Source organism: Melitaea cinxia, chromosome 14 (genome assembly GCF_905220565.1).
Source record: "Melitaea cinxia chromosome 14, ilMelCinx1.1, whole genome shotgun sequence".
NCBI classification, from domain to species: domain Eukaryota; kingdom Metazoa; phylum Arthropoda; class Insecta; order Lepidoptera; family Nymphalidae; genus Melitaea; species Melitaea cinxia.
This window is the reverse complement of record NC_059407.1, coordinates 14,924,386-14,945,056: the sequence shown is the minus strand read 5'-3', so window position 1 is coordinate 14,945,056 and position 20,671 is coordinate 14,924,386. Positions and strand designations below refer to the sequence as shown.

Genomic DNA, 20,671 nt, shown 5'->3' with positions numbered 1-20,671 from the left:
AAAAACTGTTTAGCTATACCAGTCGGTTATTACCTATAATACCGACATTACGACCGTGTGTCATAATATGTCGCGTAGCAGTTACCATTTTATTAATCGTCACTCATCAATCGGTTAAACGCTGTCTACCGATAGAGCGACCAACAAAAAAGGTCTTTGTCTACCCGTAAGACATTTAAATGGTAGATGAGGATTTGTCAGCAGTGGGAATAAAAGGGCTTAATGTTTTCTAGGTCATTAAAATACCTTATAAACTCAACAAATTTCTAACAATAAATATAATACGAGAACATGGTATAACGAGCTGAGACGGCAAACTGAAATAATTTTTACAAAAAAAAAGTCTCATTTGAATATTTAAGAATTATTCAAGACATATTTCCAGGCTGAGTCGCAAATCCGATTACTTCTGTCACTAACGAATGTATTAAACAAAAAAATGTTACGTCTGTGTCTCACATTTAAATTAAGGACAGTGAAAGCGAAATATTGTTGTAAAAATAAGTTTATGTATATTTTAAGTAAATAAATCTTAAATTTTTTGTGTCAATCGCCAATTTAAAATCATCTAAAGTTAATGGAATCTTATTAAATAAGTATATCATAAGTATATGTATGTATATGTATATGTACTGTGTGGCTACGGTACTAAAGAATATAGCTACCGACTAAGGGATAACACAGTTCCACTACCACCTTGGAACTTAAAAAGCCGACCGGTGGCGGGATAACCATCCAATTGTTGGCTTTGAAATACACAGGCCGAAGACGGGCAGCAGCGTCTTCGATGCGATAAAGCCAGCCCTGCGGTCACCAACCCGCCTGCCCAGCGTGGTGACAATGGGCAAAACACATGAGTTCACGCCATTTTTAGCGTAAACTTGTGGAGGCCTATGTCCAGCAGTGGACTGTGATAGGCTGTAATGATGATGAAGATGATCATATATATTTTAAGATATCACTTTTAGACATTTCTAACATTCTTATAATACTATAACACTAGATTAATCTGTAAAAACATAAATATAATAAAACTCATCACTCTTTCTTCTTATTCTTTCTTTTCGTTCTTCGTTCTTATTCTTTTCAGCGAATTTCCAAACATAAATAAGTTCAGTTTAAACTGTGTACTTATAGCATTTTTGCAAATTCACGTACATTTTTGTCAATTTTGAACCCATTATAAAAATTAAAAAAAAAAAACCTTTTCAACGTGCTCGTATTTAATTTTCTATATTCAGAGACACGTCTTAAATTTTACATGTACCATTTTCCTTTAAAAGGACACCCTCTACACCTTTACATGTACCCATTTTCTTTTAAAGGGATTGTGTATTTTTTTAAATTCAATTAAATAAAATCTAATCTAATTAATCTGATTTCGACGTAACACACATCGAGTATAAATATATCCGGACATTTCTCGTCCCTGTGACGAAAATATCGCCCTACGCCCGACCTAATGAAATAGTCAATCAACTCCCGTTGATAAATTGACTTGACATACGCAACATTAGGCATTCACCTTTTAACATTAAAAAATTCTAAACATTTATTTTTACAAATCGACAGCTCTTTTTATCCTCTACTATTAGATGGATAACGTCAGAATTTTATTAGCTTCTATCTTCTGCATTTTATTAGCATTCATCAATCGTTGTACGTAAATGTAAATAGGTATTTGATATTTTAAACATGTACAGGTAACAACAATTAAAATTGTAAGTAAAATTTACAAAACCTATGTTTATTTTTTTTAAAGTAAATTCCTTTTTATTTCCGTTACTTATCTGCCCATATAACCTAATAAAAAAGTGTGTGTACTTATGTACGCACGTAAGAAAATACCTACCTACTTCATTGGCCAGCTAACTTCACGTTGCTAACTTTTTCTTCGTTGACTAGCTAACTTCAGGGTGTCGATTTTTTCCGTGCGCTCGCATCTTAAAAATTTACTCTCATCATTCTCTCCTAACGCGCCAAATGAAGTATAACTTCAAAAATAACAATCATAAACGAAACGTAGCAATTGTGTGCATAGCTAGTCTCCTATGCAGGATAAAAAGAGCTTATTCCATCACGCTGCTCTACTGAACATAGACGGAGATACATGTTCTAAGTTTGCACTTAAAATACACAAAGACAATAAGCAAAGCAAGAGCAAAGAACTACATGGTCGGTTCTAAAAAGTCCTGACAGACCCAGATGTAGTTTTCTATCGCGATTACAACATGGGAACCTCTTTGGAGAAACCGAAGGTTTTGTCTGTGCAATTATGGACGAAGTTACGAGTATTAAAAGAAAAACAACCGAAAACATATTAAGCTTCAGCCTGTAATATCCCACTACTTGGCATAGGCCTCATTTCCCATGTAGGAGAAGAATCAGAGCTTAATCCACCACGCTGCTCCAATGTCGCTATTAGGTGTACACGATAACAACCGGGACCGACGGCTTAACGTGCTCTCCGAGGCACGGTGGGGAGACCCACAAGGACTGCACAAACACCCAGACCACGGCAAACACCTGTATGGCCAATACAAATGTTTGTCATGTGCGGGGATCGAACCCGCAACCGTCAGCGCAACGGGTACAATCCATGGCTGTAACCGTTGCACCAACGCGGCGTCATAATAAAACACATTATGAAAGATGTAACTCTAGACATATATGCTGAGTCCGTCATAAACCTGGAGATTACATTAGACATGTTGTTTCCGGTTGTAGTCACCTTGGTAATGGTGAGTTGCGGAGGATGTTATGACCAGGGAATACAGACTGGCATAGGTGTACTTATAATAAACAGGATAATATTATTGTATACAACAAACTTCTTACAAATGAACAATAAATTAAGCGCTTAAAAGCTTAATTGTTTAGCTTCTATTCGATTCCACGATCTCTAGAAAACACTCTATTCGCTATATCATCTCTTACCAATATTATCATTGATATAAAAATAAAGTTAATTGAGAATTTAATTTGCTTTGCTACAAAAATAGGTACACCGTTTTATTGAACGTTGTATTAAAAACTAATGAATATTCAACCTTTTTTTATAAAAAATAAAATCAGCCTTCCTATTTCTAAGCGCAGCTTTAACCGCTTTAGCTTTTTTATGTTTTTTAGTCTTTTACAAATATTGACATTGAATAAACAAATATGAAACCTTTTTGATACGTTTTTTTTTCTGTTTTATAAACTTTATATTCATAGTTAAAAAAATCGTTTATGACATTTTTGGAACGAAATTCCTTGTTTTTCTCTGTTAGTCCCTATGTAGTTCATCCGTTGCGGAAGGGTATGGCCGGCAAAAAACGTCCGCAAAGTTAAAAAAAATGTAAGATTTTTATGTATGGTCTATGTATGATGGCTATACAGTATCTGGTGTAGAGTCTACGTGATGACTGTTATTATTATTGCAGTTTGCTATTATTATTATATCATTCGATAATTATTATATATTTTTATAAATCATTTTAATAAAATTAAGATGTTAAGACGATTTTGTAAGTTTTTTTATCGATAAAAAAATCATAATAAAAAATGTATACCCACATAATTATTTTCTTTACACCTCGAATAGAACTTGAACTTCCTATTTAATATTTTTATACCCCTGGACACAAATAATTGTGTTTGCTTGCAAACGAAAAAAAAACCGACTTCAATTACATCGACGAATAATACAACGTAGATCGACGAAAAAATAGTCAAGTAACTACGCGTTATCAAAGATTACTCAAAAAGTAGTTATCAGATCTCGATAAAATTTATATGTGACTATATGATAAACATCAGCAGCAGCAAAATCGGTATACCCAGTAAAAAGTTATTGCGGATTTTCGAGAGTTTCTCTCGATTTCTCTGGGATCCCATCATCAGATCCTAGTTTCTTTATCATGGTACCAAACTAGGGATATCCCCTTTCCAACAAAAAAAGAATTATCAAAATTGGTACATCTAGTAGAAAGTTATGCGGTATAATACAACGTAGGTCGACGAAAAAAGCATCAAGTAAAAACGCATTATTAGATATAACTCGAAAAGTAGTTGTTAGATCTCAAATAAATTTAAATGGGACCAATTGACACACGCCACCTTTCGATTAAAACAAAATTTGTCGAAAACGGTCCACCCGGTCAAAAGTTCTGATGTAACATACATAAAAAAAACAGTCGAATTGAGAACCTCCTCCTTTTTTGGAAGTCGGTTAAAAAAGACTTTTTATTGCTTTTTATTTTCAAAATCACAAATTTTGTTTTCGTATATTACATTATATAAAATTGAATAAATTATATGTTTAAAATAATATTAAGAAAAGTAAGGATGTTATAATTACATTATTTGGATCAGTTTTATTTTGACGGTTGATACAAAAAAAAGCTTTTAAGAAACAAATACCCAAAAGGTTCTTTTTCACCTGATGTAAAAAATTTCAAGGCAGTGTGGTCAAAATACTTTGAAAGGAAACTCTTAGATGAGACAGCATAATCATTGATTCTCATAAAAGATGAGTCAGGAACTCATAAAAAGGTTATAGGTAAATAAAGCATAAGTGCTTTATAACAAATAGAATTTAACACAAAAAGTAATTGATTAGATTACACTTTAATCCTTTTCACTTAGAGACCTGGAATACCTTTGTCAATTGTAATTTATTTTTGGACTGTAATAGTGCTGTAAAGACACGAATACAAAATATTACTTTTTATGGTCACTATCACTACGATTTATTTGTCAAATAGTATATTAATTAATTTTTTGTCGCCCATTTTAAGTCTTTAGTACACCATTACAGAAATACATTGGAGCTCGCAATATCGGGAATATCGGATATGTACAATAAACAATGCTACATACGCTAAATTTAGTGTGGATGTTTATGCGCCAATGATACTAAGCCAGTATAATGTAACGATCTGAATTTTCTGAAACATCCTGAAAATATAAACCCGTTCTGAGCAAAACTTTAAAAAAAAATTCACTTCAAAAATAGGAGAAAGTTTGACTGTATTTCTTATTTTGTTTTTCTGTGTTACCTCATAACTTTTCACTGGGTGTACCGATTTTGATGATTCTTAGTAATCGTAATTTGGTCCTTGTCATGTAGTATCATTTTAATTTCATCGAGTTTGCAATTACCGCGTGAAACAGAAAATGTTTAGAAATATTTTGAGACTTTTTTCTGTAAAAATATCTATTTCTATATACAAGTTTTACTAATAATTTTTCTTGGCGTATGTAAAATAAATATCTAATACAATTTTTGGTTATAATACATCATGTGAAAGCTCAATGCAATTTGAGCTTTGATGATCAAAATTATCGCGTACCGTCTTGGATGTGACATTGTTTCATGAATAGACTGGTATTTTATAGCCTAATCACGTATTTGGAATAATTAACTCTACAAATGTTAAAGCCAAATCGCCGCACTGATCGAAAGTTTGACTGTATTTCTTATTTTGTTTTTCTGTGTTACCTCATAACTTTTCACTGGGTGTACCGATTTTGATGATTCTTAGTAATCGTAATTTGGTCCTTGTCATGTAGTATCATTTTAATTTCATCGAGATTTGATAACTACTTTTGTGTTAGCCCTAAGTATGCGTATTTTATTGACTAATTTTTCGACTGTACGTTACATCACTAATCCAAATACATAAATTGAAGTCGATTTTTTTTTCTCATTTATTTATGTTCCGCACACATCTAAATCTTGATCTACAAATAAAGATCTATTTTACTATTATTAAGAATTACAATAGGATACTTGAGGTCCAAGACGGTCATCAGATAACAATGACTACCACATCCGAGAACAATCAAATCACTAATGTGACTTTGAAATAGATATTGTCAAGTATATATCATGTGCATATTTGATGTGGAGTAATACTCGTACTTAAGTTGTAATACCTCTTGTAAATACTAATCGATATAACACATATACATCACACCAATTCAACTTGTGGTTCAACCCGTATCCCACTGCTGGGCATAGGTCTCTTTCTCCATGTTGGAGAAGGTTTAATGCTTAATCCACCAGGCTACTCCGCTAAAGGTTGCGGATATATACCCTAGTATGAGTAACAATCGCTACCAGATATCTACAATTAGACTCGGGACGCACAAACCTACACACACACCAAACACACAATGCACATTCACACACAATGCAGTCCGGGAAGAATTTAATTTCCAATCACAAGAAACTTTCGTAAAATGTTTACCGTTTGCTATCGTTTAACTCGCCAAAATAATGATGTAATTAAACTTTTTCGCCATAAATAATAAACAACAAAAAAGGTTATTCCCAGACTCGTAAGAATTATTTAATTATTTATTACGTTACTTCAGAAACTTCAAGAAACAAATTAACTTTGTTTAGAACAATTAGACATAAAATACCGGAAAACAAACTAACCAGAAAAATAAAAAATAATGATAGACATCCGCGATAGTAATTTTACATTTTTAACCGACTTCAAAAAAGGAGGAGATTTCTCAATTCGACCGTATGTATATTTTTTATGTGTGTTCGCGGATAACTTTGACGTTTATGAACCAATTTTGCTGATTGTTTTTTTTTTTTTTTTTGTTGGAAAGGAGATATCCCAAGGGTGGTACCATGATAGGAAAAACAGAGGAGCTAATGATGGCATTCCAGAGATTTCTCGAGGTAACCTTCAAAACTGTACTGTGTGGCTACGGTACTAAAGAATATAGCCACCCCCTCTCTTCCCGTGGGTGTCGTAAGAGGCGACTAAGGGATAACACAGTTCCGCTACCACCTTGGAACTTAAAAAGCTAACTGATGGCGGGATAACCATCCAACTGCTGGCTTTAAAATACACAGGCCGAAGACGGGCAGCAGCGTCTTCGGTGCGAGAAAGTCAGCCCTGCGGTCACCAACCCGCCTGCCCAGCGTGGTGACTATGGGCAAAACACATAAGTTCACCTTATTTTTGACGTAAACTTGTGGAGGCCTATGTCCAGCAGTGGACTGTATAGGCTGTAATGATGATGATGATGAACCTTCAAAAATCGTGGTGGCGACTAGTGCGTTTGTTAATTTTTTCGTCTACTTACGTTGTATTACTTGTCGATGTAATTGAAGTCAGTTTTTTCGTTTCTTATCAAACACAATTATACAAATGAAAGACGAATATCAAAGAACTTTAATGAAATGTTTAGTTTTTTTTGTCTGTCATTTTCCTTTGTCCACTTCTTAATTACCTCAGATGATTATTGTATAATTAATATTATCTCTATCAAACTTTGGCCTCTTTTTAAGTTAATTTTTAATATTATAACTTCGAAATATTTTTTCGACTAGGGCGGGAAACAATCATACGGCCTACCGATGGATTAATAGTTACCGTAGAGTCTTCAACGAGGAGGCGAATGCTAGCGCGACCCCATCTCGCCCTACCCAGGTGGACGACTGCTCACACGTGGTGGTTTTTTTAGTCAGTAGGAGTCTGACATAACCCTCTGGCGCCCCTGTGCTGGAGGGTGTCCATGAAGGATTTTCCCTACGTAAAAAAAAGAGTGTTCGATGCTTGCGACACAAGAAGCATCGCAAGCGCGTTGCCGACTCTACTCCTGACCCTCCTCAGAAGCTATGGCTACATTACTCAGTTCAGGAACACAACACGACTTGAAAGAAATATTACCTAGCTGTGATCTTCTGTTAGGTTGAGGTACTTCCCCAGACACGCTGATATTGACTTTGCTCTACTTAAAAAAAAACACATGTTGAAATAAATTAACACAGTTAACTAGTCTATATGAAAAAATTAATGTTGCTAACCGCATAACTCGAGAATGGCTCGACCAATTCGGCAATTTTTTTTTTGTATGTTCCTTAAGGCCCACTGAAGGTTTTGATACAAAAAAGATAAAAACAAAGTTTAAAAAATATATATATATATATATATATATATATATATATATACTATTAACTTTTGACAGAACGAAGTCTGTCCGGGTAGCTAGTAATAAATAAAACAACTCTCCGAAATATTCAACTCACCGCACATATCGTGACCATAAAGACAATGAAAACAAACACTAGATGAAAACAAATGTGAATGACGCACTGCAGTTTTCCAACTAAAATGCTATCTTAAAATCGCTGAACAAAATCACCACTTTCCAATATCGCGTTCATAAAAATACCTAAAGTTTAAAAAAAAAGTTAAAATATCATCAAAGTAGTAGAAGGAACGAGAGGAAATAGATTTCAATCAATTCCATCGGTCGCTTCTAAAGATATGATTAAAATCTTCAGAATCAAGAATTGTTCAAAATTTAACAGAGCGTTTAAAATTTCTTTTGAAAGAACTTTAACGTTTGTAATTACCGCGTGAAACAGAAAATGTTTAGAAATATTTTGAATTTTTTTTCTGTATAATCATCTATTTCTGTAAACAGATTTTACTAATAATTTTTCTTGGCGTATGTAAAACAAATATCTAATACAATTTTCGGCTATAATACATCACGTGAAAGCTCAATGCAATTTGAGCTTTGATGATCAAAATTATCGCGTACCGTCTTGGACGTGACATTGTTTCATGAATAGAGTGGTATTTTATACCCTAATCAGCGCGCTGGTTCAAAATTATCATCTATACTAACATTATGAAGCTGACGGGATTTTTCATTAGTTTGTTTAGACGCACTAACTGGAACTGCTGGAGCTAATTGAAAAAATATTTTGTGTTGGATAGCCTATTTACCGAGGAAGGCTATAGGCTATTTTTTTCCTCAAATTAACGCGTTGATACCGCGCGTAAAGCTAGTCATATTACATATGCTATCAGTTAAACATAATAATGATCGCATCCATATATTAAAAAACTCACAATTTAACACAAATATAACATAGCCAATATATTTTAAAAATGCCAATAATATGTGTGTTATTGGACCCCTGACACAGAAGAAAATCCTCCAGGGGGCCGTAGAAAAAAAAGCAGGGAAAGTATTAACCTTAAATAGCAAAATATTTGTGTAAATGTCTCTTTTTTTCTACCGAGGAAAAGAATTTTAACGAAATCGCCGCGCTTATATACTTATCTGGTTAGGATTGGCGGATTTACTTGTCACGAAAATTCTTCTAAGAAACGCATTTTTTCTTAAATTATTATTTTCCTTGCCTATAAAACAAGGTAATTTTAATTTAAAATTACAATTGTAAGACTAAAATCAATGTAATAAACCTATTAATTTAATAAATATATTTATTATCACCTAAAATCTATTTAGTATTAGCTTACACACGCGGCTTTGTTCGTATCGATTTTTTTTAGTAAAAGGTAGCCTATGCTACTTCAAATACATCCAAAAATAAGTATATAAAGTTTCATGAAGATCAGTTAATTAGTTTTCGCGTGAAAGCGTAACAAACAAACTTACATTCACATTTAAAATATTATAACATATATTAGGGACTAGTTGACCCAGCAAATGTTGTTTTGCCATAGATATTATTTACCCCCTTAATCCTTTCCTTTTATAAGTTAGGGGTATGAAAAAAAAGTTGTTGGCCGATTCTCAGACTTACCCGATATGCACACAAAATTTCATAAAAATCGGTTCAGCTGTTTCGGAGGAGTATGGTAACTAACATGGTCACACGAGAATTTTATATATAAGTTCCCAATTCACAATCGTATGATTTTTATAATTATTATTAACAAGCGAGACGCCACGACGACGGACAGTTGCTAGTTACTGAATTACAAAGATAGAAAAATTTAAATATGTTGCTTAAATAATGCGATAAAAAGTAGCCTATGTTCATCAGAGATAATGTCGGCTTCTAAAGGTAAATGAATTTTTCAAATCGGTCCAGTAGTTTCGGAGCCTATTCGAAACAAACAAACAAATATTTCCTCTTTATAATATTATTAGTATAGATTATAAAATCTATATCAATAAATCTTTATATTGTTTGTTAGTTAGCATAAAATTAACTTCTATTTGTTCTTGGATAGAACTAACTCTAGTTTATACATATATATATATATATATATATATATATATATATATATATATATATATAAATTTGCCTCGACAAAAGGAGCACTGGCGACAGGCCGCCCACAAACTAGGTGGACTGACGACCTTGAGAAGACAGCTGGAAGCCGCTTGATTTAAAGGGCGCAGGGCCGAACGGAGTGGCGAACATTACGGAAAGCCTGTCAAGCAATGGATTGTTAAAGGCTGACGGATGGATTACAGCAAGGTTACTATACTATTACTATATAGTAATATATTACTCCTACGAAAATACTATAAATTAATATTGCAAGTTATAAAATATCACAAACAAAATTATACAACGCTTTGGGACAACCATATAAACCAATATATGAAATCGGTGTAATGGTGGATGTAGGATCATAATGTTAGGAAGGTGAAGGGTTTTAATAAGATCGTCTCGTGGCATAACTTTGTTCTTCGGGGATGATGATTTTTCCAACCCCGGCGAAAAACGTTCCTGCTGGAGATTCTCATTCCCGTTTTTCAAGATTTTTCACTTTTATAGCGGTTTAATACACAATTAAGCGGGAGACATGCCATTTGAGCTCGGAGTCATTTTTTATAGTTCAAAATTATCAAAAACGATTTTTTTACCTAAGTTCCAAGGGCCAAACGAGTTTTAATATTTCCGCCTCTAACTATACCTAGCCTTTTCTCTAGTTTGGATCACCTAGACTATAATAGAACCAATGTATAGAATTTTTTCTTCAATTTGAGATAACATAATAAAAAAACAATTATACCTCAAATGAGAGCAATAAGAAGTCGCGGTAAATAATTAAAAATTGAAAAACTAATCCCATATTTATTGAAATAAAGGTTAAGGGGTCATGAAAGATAAATTGCGTAATTTTCTACGTGTATTCCCGTAAGACAAGCGCATGCTACAGTTATAGAACAATTGATAACTATGGTTGATCTCAGCTATTTTATAGTTCCTTATCGACACTTATAAAGCTGAAAAGTTTTTTGTATGTTTGTTGTAATATAATGTTACTTATTTTAATTTTTTGCATTAAAAATTTGTCAACTTATTTAAACTAAAAGAGTGTGCTTGATACTTTGTGATAAATTAATTTTCAATCTGTTATTTTTGATTTCATCATCCTTTTATTGAATTATACACTAGTTTTTTATTTTATTTTTTAGTTCATCGCGTTAGAAATTTAATTTCTCTTTGATTTTTTTGCTAACGCGCGACACTGGTTCGAACTGAAAAATTATTTTTGTGTTGGATAGCCTATTTACCGAGGAAAACTTATAGGCTATTTTTTTCCTGTGTGAAAGCGTAGTACAGCTCGTCGTATAATAAATTGAAAAACTAAATATTATTACTTTTTTTCTCAAATTAATTTAGTTCTTACTTAATATCCCACCTAAAAAACTCCTATTATTAGCAACCTGAAACTAATAATAGTAATAATAATAATCTTTATTGCACACGATTAAAAGATACAAACAAAAGCAGTACAATTAGAAGAAGATGTACAAAGGCGGTCTTATCGCTAAAAGAGCGATTTCTTCCAGACAACCTTTGGATATAGGACAGCGCATAGAAAAGCGATTAGGAGGTGAACAAATGATTGTTATAGAAATTAGAATATATATATGTATAATTCACATATCAAAAATTCTTGAAAACTTTTAATACGATGATGTATTTTAAAACAAAGTTGAAATTGAATATGATTTTCCAAACTGTATGGCTCCAATTTTCAAACTTTTACTTCTTAAATAACAAAACAATAATAAATCAAATCGAACAACTATTACAATATTTTTTACACAACTAGGTCAACAAACAAGCGTATGTCTCACCTAACGGTAAGCGATTACCGTAGCTTACAAACGCGTTGTCGACCTAAACCCTATTCCTGCCACCCTCAGGAGCTCTGGTCACCTTACTCACCACCGGAACACAGCACTGCTTGAAAGCAGCATCATTTAGATGTGATATTCTTTAAGGTCAGATTTTGACCTGGACATTTCTTGCTGTGCCCTACCTCAGTTAACAATTACAATAATAACCTGATAGCTTTTTCTTTTTGTTCAGTTATGAAGCTAATCTCATTATTCACGCGTCAAAGTTCTAGACGAATAAATATTTGGACGACAGCTCTGCGTATAATATAACGGAATTGTAATTTATCTGCTTGAAGGGGTGATTAATTTCCTTTTCTTTGTTAACAATTCAAAGTTGGTTAAAAAAAAGGAAATTAAATTTTATTAAGAGTCTAGCTGTGCCCGCGACTTTATCCGCGTTTTAGGTATTTACATGTTCAACGTGATTCTTTGAATTGGTATAACTTTTTTATTCATGAACCGGTCAACATAAAACAAACACTAAACCTTAATAAAGCTTACCATAGTATATTAATGAAAACCACATTTAAATCAGATAATCCGTTTCTGAGATTAGGGTGCAAAAACGCACAGACAAACAGACAAAAATTCTAGCAATCATTGTTTTGGGGGCTATTTGCGTTGTTAAATATCCCAATTATATTTTTCTCATATATCTTCTATGTACAAACAGCGATCCGTTACATTTTAATTACATGTAATGATTAAGTCGATAATGATGATTGTGCTGTGTGGCTACGGCACTAAAGAATTTAGCCACCCCCTCTCTTCCCGTGGGTGTCGTAAGAGGCGACTAAGGGATAACAAGGTTCCACAACCATCTTGGAACTTAAGAAGCCGACCGATGGCGGGATAACCATCCAACTGCTGGCTTTGAAATACACAGGCCGAAGACGGGCAGCAGCGTCTTTGGTGCGACAAAGCCAGTACTGCGGTCACCAACCCGCCTGCCCAGCGTGGTGACTATGGGCAAAACACATGAGTTCACGTTATTTTTGACGTAAACTTGTGGAGGCCTATGTCCAGCAGTGGATTGTATAGGCTGTAATGATGATGATGATGAATGATTAAGTCGAATACAATACTGATCCGAATAATAACGTAACAATTGACACATCTTCTAACAAAAACGAAGTTATGGCCTAGCTTCTATCACGGATATATCTGTGTGAACTATACAATTAATTTACATCTGAGTTAAACCCTCTAACAAGTGCTACTAACCGTAAAATGGTTGATAATTGCAACCATCTTACAGAATGCAATGTACTAATTACATTCGTTTAGTAAAAATGTTATGTTTTATAGTACATATTAATAAATATATAGTATGTGACTATAGACATAGAATCTTCTTTCTTATTGTACTGACACATAATTTCCCCTTCCCGGTAAATGACCATGCCCTAAAACAGTAAAAGACCAACTACTTAAGTTATCAATTAAAATCAGATTTCAGGTCCACAAGTAAAACAGCAGGAATAATCTAATATTAAGATTATAAATATAAATAATAACAATATTTAGATGGTAAATTAGTTAACTAGTGTTAGTGTCAGCACACAAGCTATGCATGCCTATGTAATTAAAACCTTTGATTCGTTGAAACGTTATTGACTAACACTCAAAACTTACTTAAAACTTTCGCTTTAATGTATTTTGTTTCATGTTATGTAAAAATTGTTTTAGTAGATTATGTAGTATGGAATATTAGTACGCGATCCGCAGTACTGGGCTATTTCTTCGCAGTGTTAATCAATATATATGCAAATATTACGACTCACAGCAGTTCTGGATTACTGCTTACGTAAACAAACGTAAAAAAAAACGAGTAATCCATACGACTGAAGTAAAACTTCTCTAGTTACCGCAACGTTAATTACGAACTTAACTCTCTCTTGCTATCTCCACTAACTTATCCTACTCTACTAACTCCCTTCAACTTCCGCTAGCCTAATCTGATTACACTATTCGTAACACTCCCGTCACGCGTTCACCAGCTTACTCCCCAAATCAAGCGTAAAGAAGTTTTACTTCGATAAAAAAAATCTAAACTTATTTTCTATAGAAAATAATACCAGCTGAAAATTGTTCTTCCACCAACATTGAATTTGACAACAACAAATATTGAACTTCCTCTCGTGGCAGCTATTTTTCTTTTGTATGCTTCCTATTGTGCAATAATATAAAAGAAAAAAAAAAAACATTTTTCACCCTCTCAACATTTCCATATAAATCTATGTAATTAATTAGTACAATACTTATAAAGAAAATATAATTTGTTGCGATATTTAAATTACGTTATGAATAAGAAATATGTTTATATATAAAATAAAAATTATTAAATATTAATCTTTAAATAAAAAGTTATTTATGAACGAAAGCGTCCCATTAACAAAGACAGCTTCATTAAAATCCACAAAAGGTAATCCAGGATTAAAAATTAAATATTTAAGCAGATATAAATAAAATAAACGAAATTAAAACAGGAAAAGTGTGTAACAGACAGCAAAAGATTATACAGCGGTAATCAAAATATGACCTCGTCTGCAACTCACCTGTAATTTCACTTTTGGGTTTAGCACAAAACGCCCAGCGGCTGAAATTCTATTTCGAACTATATCACACAAGTCACGGCACTAAAAAGAACTTTAACTTTCAAAATAAAAACAAAATTGTCGTCAGTAAAATAAATTAATATCGGACATAATTTGTAATTTCCGAACTTCGCTTGCAGTTACGAGTCGCGTGCTCGAGTCGCGTAAAAATCTCGACTACATTTTTTGTCGTGTTTTTATATTTTTTTACACGAACAGTACCGGGCACGTGTTCACGGTGGAACGCACCTTTTTACACTGAACCGAGGGGTAGGAAACCCCTATTTCGATACTACGGGATCATAGAATAGAATTAGCGCAGATCAGTGGTTAGGTATAAAATTGAAACCTACTGATAAAATCTAGCTGTGACAAATTTTCACAATAAATCTATACTAGCATTAAAAAGCTGAAATTTTTGTTTGATTAAACGCGCTTATCTCTGACAGTACAGCTTCGAATTGAAAAATTATTTTTGGATAGTTTATTTCCCTAAGAAGACTATTAGAGTATAGGGTATGTAATATTTTTGTGCTTTCTTTCTAAAATTAACGCTAGTATATTATATACTAATTAGCGAGTTCCTTCCATTTTAAGTAATTTAAAAAGTTTGTTCATTATACCAATTATTCAGTAATTATATCTAAACTGAATTAACTGTTGCTAGAATTCTAAAACTATTGTGAACTGTTAATCTAAGGAAAAAAATAATTTTTTAAGTACTTTAACATAATTTAATTATTAATATTTAAGTTGACTCCGTGGTCTCAATAACTGAGCGACCTTAAACGTCACCCGTGAAAAATTCTTATATAATTATAGTTAAAACTGATTGATGTTTTATAAAAAAAAATGCTAAATAATAATATTCAAGAAACTAGTACAAATAATCTTTGTCACATTTGGCCGAATGCGAAAACGGGACGACTTATGGGGGACGCGGTAAGTGAAAAGAGTCGAGATATATCAAGCGTGCGAGCTGTTTGACCAACCTTTCTTTTGGCGCAAATAAAACATGACTTCTGAGAAGACTCGGCAATTGTAATAATTTAGACAATGTGAAATATACCTATACATGTACATGATTACTTACGTTTCCAGATCCAATCGATAATCTACGAATAAATTCGGAATATATTTTCTTTAATTTACTACAACTACTACTTCTAAGCCTTATATAGGATACAAAATTGTATATACTTCATTATATTTCACTATAGACATAAGTATGTAAAAGAAATTTAAATTTCAACGATTAAGAATAATGAAAAGGTAAAATAAATTTGTAAACTTAGCTTAAGTAACGCCTATAAGTGTGTAATAAAAAAAATTAAGTCTTTTACTTTTTTTATTTAGTAACTAAAAAGTACTTATTTAATTAGTAATCTTTCATTATAGCCAAAAACAAAAGACATAACCGTGTAGCGACATCAAAGACTCAAATATTCCTATTAAATAATATCTCATTCAAAATGAAGCCACACTCCAATCGCACTACAGGTGCGTGAGGAGAGCGTCCAAAACTGGCAACTTTGACAATAATCTCCTACGCTCCTGAACTCAAAGCGAAGTGTATTTACATTTGTAAAATTAAACACTCGGAAAATTTTAAGAAGTTTGTGAATTTGGTTCCGAGAATTTTAGTAAAATACAGAGAAATGAAATATTTATTAAATAAAAATGTATTGAAGTATTTATTTTTGTTATTTAATTTGAGATAAATTTTAATTTTGTTTTTATTTTTTTGTACTTTTAGGTAAGTAAACATCGCAGTCTCGGGGTTTTCGATGTGCTTAATATTTATCATCTTAATTTTGTTTTTATTTACTAAATGGATTATTTATTCAAAGTTTTAAAACTTTTACATATTAATTATGTTTTAAGGTGATAACTGAATTTTTTTAATTGACCTATAAAGATTTCTTCTTATTATATAATATAGCCAAATTTTGTAAGTTTTGATTGAGATTATTTTCAGGTTTTCTAATTTGTTAGTTCGTTTTCGGTAGCTAAATATACTGAAACTATATTATGTACTTCTGCTAATTTATATATATATATATATATATATATATATATATATATATATATATATATATATAACTAGGTCGGCAAACAAGCGTACGGCTCACCTCATGGTAAGCGATTACCGTAGCTTATAGACGTCTGCAACACCACGAGCGCGTTGCCGAACCTCCCCTAATCCCCCAAAAGCTCTGGGTCACCTTACTCACCAACACGAACACAACAATGATTGAAAACAACATTATTTAGCATATTTTTTATTATGCACATTAAAATGTAATAATTGTTTGAGACGATGGCGTAGTACCAAGGAAACATAAACGTAGGTATACTCATCGTTTACTGTTACACAACGAAGTTGTTAACGGTCCATAATTGATGAAAATTGTTGCGTTTACGATATTCGCCGTAAAACTCGCGACCGTCGGTGAAATGATCGCTCGATTGTGCAGTGAGTTATATGACAAGCTCCTTTATTCACAATAATTACTGAACAATATCAATAAATTATACTGTAACCATTTTCATGTCAACCTTAATAAAGTGTCGGTTTGCTTTCATAAACAATCAGTCTATTTTTAACTACATTTGCGAAAAACAAGATAGTTTAGAATCGTTTAAGAAATACTAGCGACCCGCCCCGGCTTCGCACGGTTGCAAAAACTACCAGTATTCCTCTACTATATTATGCATGTATTATACATATAAACCTTCCTCTTCAATCACTCTATCTATTAAAAAAAACCGCATCAAAATCCATTGCGTAGTTTTAAAGATTTAAGCATACATAGGGACAGAGAAAGCGACTTTGTTTTATACTATGTAGTGATTTTCATTATTTTTTCATTCATTTTCTTCGTGTTTAAGAGATATGTTTATTTATTTTTTTACAGAAAAACTTCACGGTTTATTTTTAGTACTCTGTGTCGTACATGCAGACTTGAATCCTCAAAACAAGGACAATTTCCATAAAATTACAAATTTCACTTTCAAGAATTACATCGAAAAGTTTAAACCGAGTCATATTTGGAGAGATATCGAGGAAAACAACAAACGCAATGGAGTCAACAAGACGTTGAAAGACGAATTCGAAAAAATATTTAGTCGTATTGATGAAAGCGAAGAACTCTTGAATTTGAAAGTTAAAAATGGCGATCCTAAAATACTGATGCGAAGAGATGGCAGACGATGGAAGCCGCCAGGGGATATAGTTAAGAGTAGATTCGACCCTTTCAGTTTGAGACACAGGTTTTTTGAATTAATGAAACAAGCGATATATCAAGCAAGAAATAAAATGGTAATAATGCAAGACATGAGGGAGAAATATAACAAAGTTTCAGTGTACAAAATGGGGTTCCTAATAAGTAAAACAGACACAGCTTGTAAGACATTTGCGAAATTTGCCTACAAAGCATTCAGGGCGTGTAGTATCGCTAGACAAAACAGTTATTCGCATTATTATCTAATAGACATACTGGAAGCAAATGAGAGACTTTTGGATTTGTGGTTCGATGTGGATCTCCTAATTGATTTGATAAACGTTAATCACGAAAACTGTCTGCGGATGATGAACCAAGTTCTAACAAATAGGAAACATGCGTGGAAGTTTGTTGACTGATTTCAATTAATCAATAGTTAATTCAAGGTTTCTGTTGCAAACGTGTAATTTTAATTTAATCCTAATTTTATGTTTAATTAAAATTGTATCTGTGTAATAAAATGTAAACACTATTCAACAGTTTATAGTGCTGTAAGTGGTAACATAAAGATGCTAATTTATTGTTTTAATTAAAGCTTAATTTGTAGCATGTATATATTTGTTCCTGTCATTCTTTTTCATTATTATTGTAAGTCATATATTTCTAAGAAAATATCTATGTAATTTGAACTGTAATCATTAGTGGAAATCCATGAATTATATAAGCTTTTTTGTTTTTGTTTTAAGCCGGTTTTGTGGTCCGGTGATATTAATTTCACAATTTGCTAGTTCTCGATTCACAGCATAATAATTAAATATGTAATTAGTTTCCACATATTATATTTATGGAAAATATTTAAAAGTATATTTTAAAAGTCGACTTGAGGTTATAATTAAAGTAATTTTAAATTATAAATCGTAATGAGTGGAGGACGTCCTCTTATTTTCAACATATAAATTTTAGTACATATAGCATAATTTAAACCAAAAATGATTCTTTTAGGTAATTGTGTAGAAGATAATAATGCATACATAGAAGTTAAAGATAATGCTTTTGACGTTGATCGATTGTTTTATGGTGACCTAACAAACGTTAAAGAAATGTTTCTACCACCGCTGGATAACCAAACCGCTGCCGAAAGTGGTGAAGATAAAATAAAGAAAATAGATGACCAACTAGATTTGACTTTTGAGTATTTACAATCAGTTTCTGGACCAGATATAACTGAATTTAATGATATAATGAAGCTTATTAATAATGAGACCAGAAGATGGAGGGGCTGGTACTACGGCTGGAATGACCCTCAAGATCCTTATGACTGGTACTCAACGGCTTTGGAAACGGCCAAGAAGGAAAAAATGATAAAAATAAATATACAATACTTGATACACACGAGGTATCAGGTAAAGAAGGCGTTGTTGAAAAAATATGTGATAAGAACGGACAAGAGATACAAGATCGGTTATCTCTTTAACAGGCTGAAGAGAATAAAATACGAACAGCAGAAGATAGTTGGCTACGCTCACGAACAGATGAAGTCATCAAAGTCTCGAGATTTCACTTCACTGATAAAACTTTACGAGAAGGTGGTACGTTATGACGTGGATATAACAGACACGATTAAATATATAAAGGAAATTGATAAGGATAATAGTAAGCTTATACAAATACCAGAAATGAACATTAACGGTTAGGTAACGGAAATTGCATATGAAAATGAGTTACAAAGTGATTGCAATAATTTATAGAAGTCAATCAACAGATAAATAATCTCTGCTAATTAACATCTTCTATTATTTTTATTTACTTAAATACACACTTGTACACTCAATCGATTCTAATAAAAATGAACTACTTGATATTAGATGGAACCTAAATACAAATTTATGTAATCCAACGTTATTTTTATGTTTTCTGTTTCAATTTTGTCCCAACCGTGTAGGTACATATTATATTAAATAACTAAGTATCTTTGATTTTTGATTATAGTCATACCATTAACCAAAAAATTTAATGCAGTCATCCTTAATAATGCTTTTAGAAATGCCAAAATTATAATGTAAAAAATTCTAAATACTCTGAAATGACGAGTGTTTCATATCTTATATAAGAAAACGTAGTAAGAAGGTGAACACACGCCTCAGCTATTTTACAATCTCGCTCTATTTATGAATAAAGATTTATTGTGATTCTGTAGTTTACATTTGATAGATAAAGTACAAAGAAACATTTCGAATCATGTCTTATATTTCTTTTTAATTTGTATTCTTGTAATATTGCTCTCTCGACTAAAATGAAATGTCGTAAAATAATATATGTACATTTTGTTTTCTAATGTCTACGCGTATTTCAATCATTATAATGAAACTACTTGACTCCTCCCGTGACCATGGTTATTGTAAAGTATCCGAAACGTTAACCATGTAAAAAACCTAATAAACCACGATATAATCCGAATAAGTTGTTTCATTTCAAAATTATAAAAACATGTGGTTTTTTTTACAGTCACAACCATTTGTTTGAATGTGTGCCTGTGTGTTTTTGTATAAAAATTTAATTCTTCCATATATATCCTAAAGTCGAATGTTAATTTTGACCTATATAAGAGCTTTCTATTTAAAAGAGAGTAGGCTGCGTACAGAACGAGTGCTTGGTAAGCGATCGAGTTTTCAACCGAGGTAGGGCACAACAGGATATATCCTTCTCAAAATCTGGAGTAGCCCGACTGGAGGAATACCTCGATCTTACATATATAAGCTATTTATATTTTACGATTAGTTACCGCGATTAATATAATATTTTTATTTCAAAGGGCAACAATAACAACAATGCAATTTTCATGTTAATTAATTAGTCACCTACATAAAGATAATTAAAACACGTTTTTAATAGATTTAAGATAATTATACAATTTTAATCATAAAATTA

The 20,671-nt window shown here is 32.3% G+C and overlaps 1 protein-coding gene across 1 annotated transcript; it reads left to right on the top strand.

Moving 5' to 3' along the window:
- Nucleotides 1-15,991: 15,991 nt before the first annotated feature.
- On the top strand, nucleotides 15,992-18,162 carry LOC123659434. The gene is made up of 2 exons (XM_045594649.1): nucleotides 15,992-16,019; nucleotides 17,438-18,162. The coding sequence occupies exons 1-2, from the start codon at nucleotides 15,992-15,994 to the stop codon at nucleotides 18,160-18,162; spliced, it is 753 nt and encodes a 250-aa protein (XP_045450605.1).
- Nucleotides 18,163-20,671: the final 2,509 nt, after the last annotated feature.

Excerpts from the sequence above, each read along its gene's own strand:
- LOC123659434 (XM_045594649.1), top strand. The coding sequence starts at position 15,992 with ATGAAGCCACACTCCAATCGCACTACAG. Across the intron at positions 16,020-17,437 it reads ACACTCCAATCGCACTACAG|AAAAACTTCACGGTTTATTT; the intron begins GTGCGTGAGGAG and ends ATTTTTTTACAG.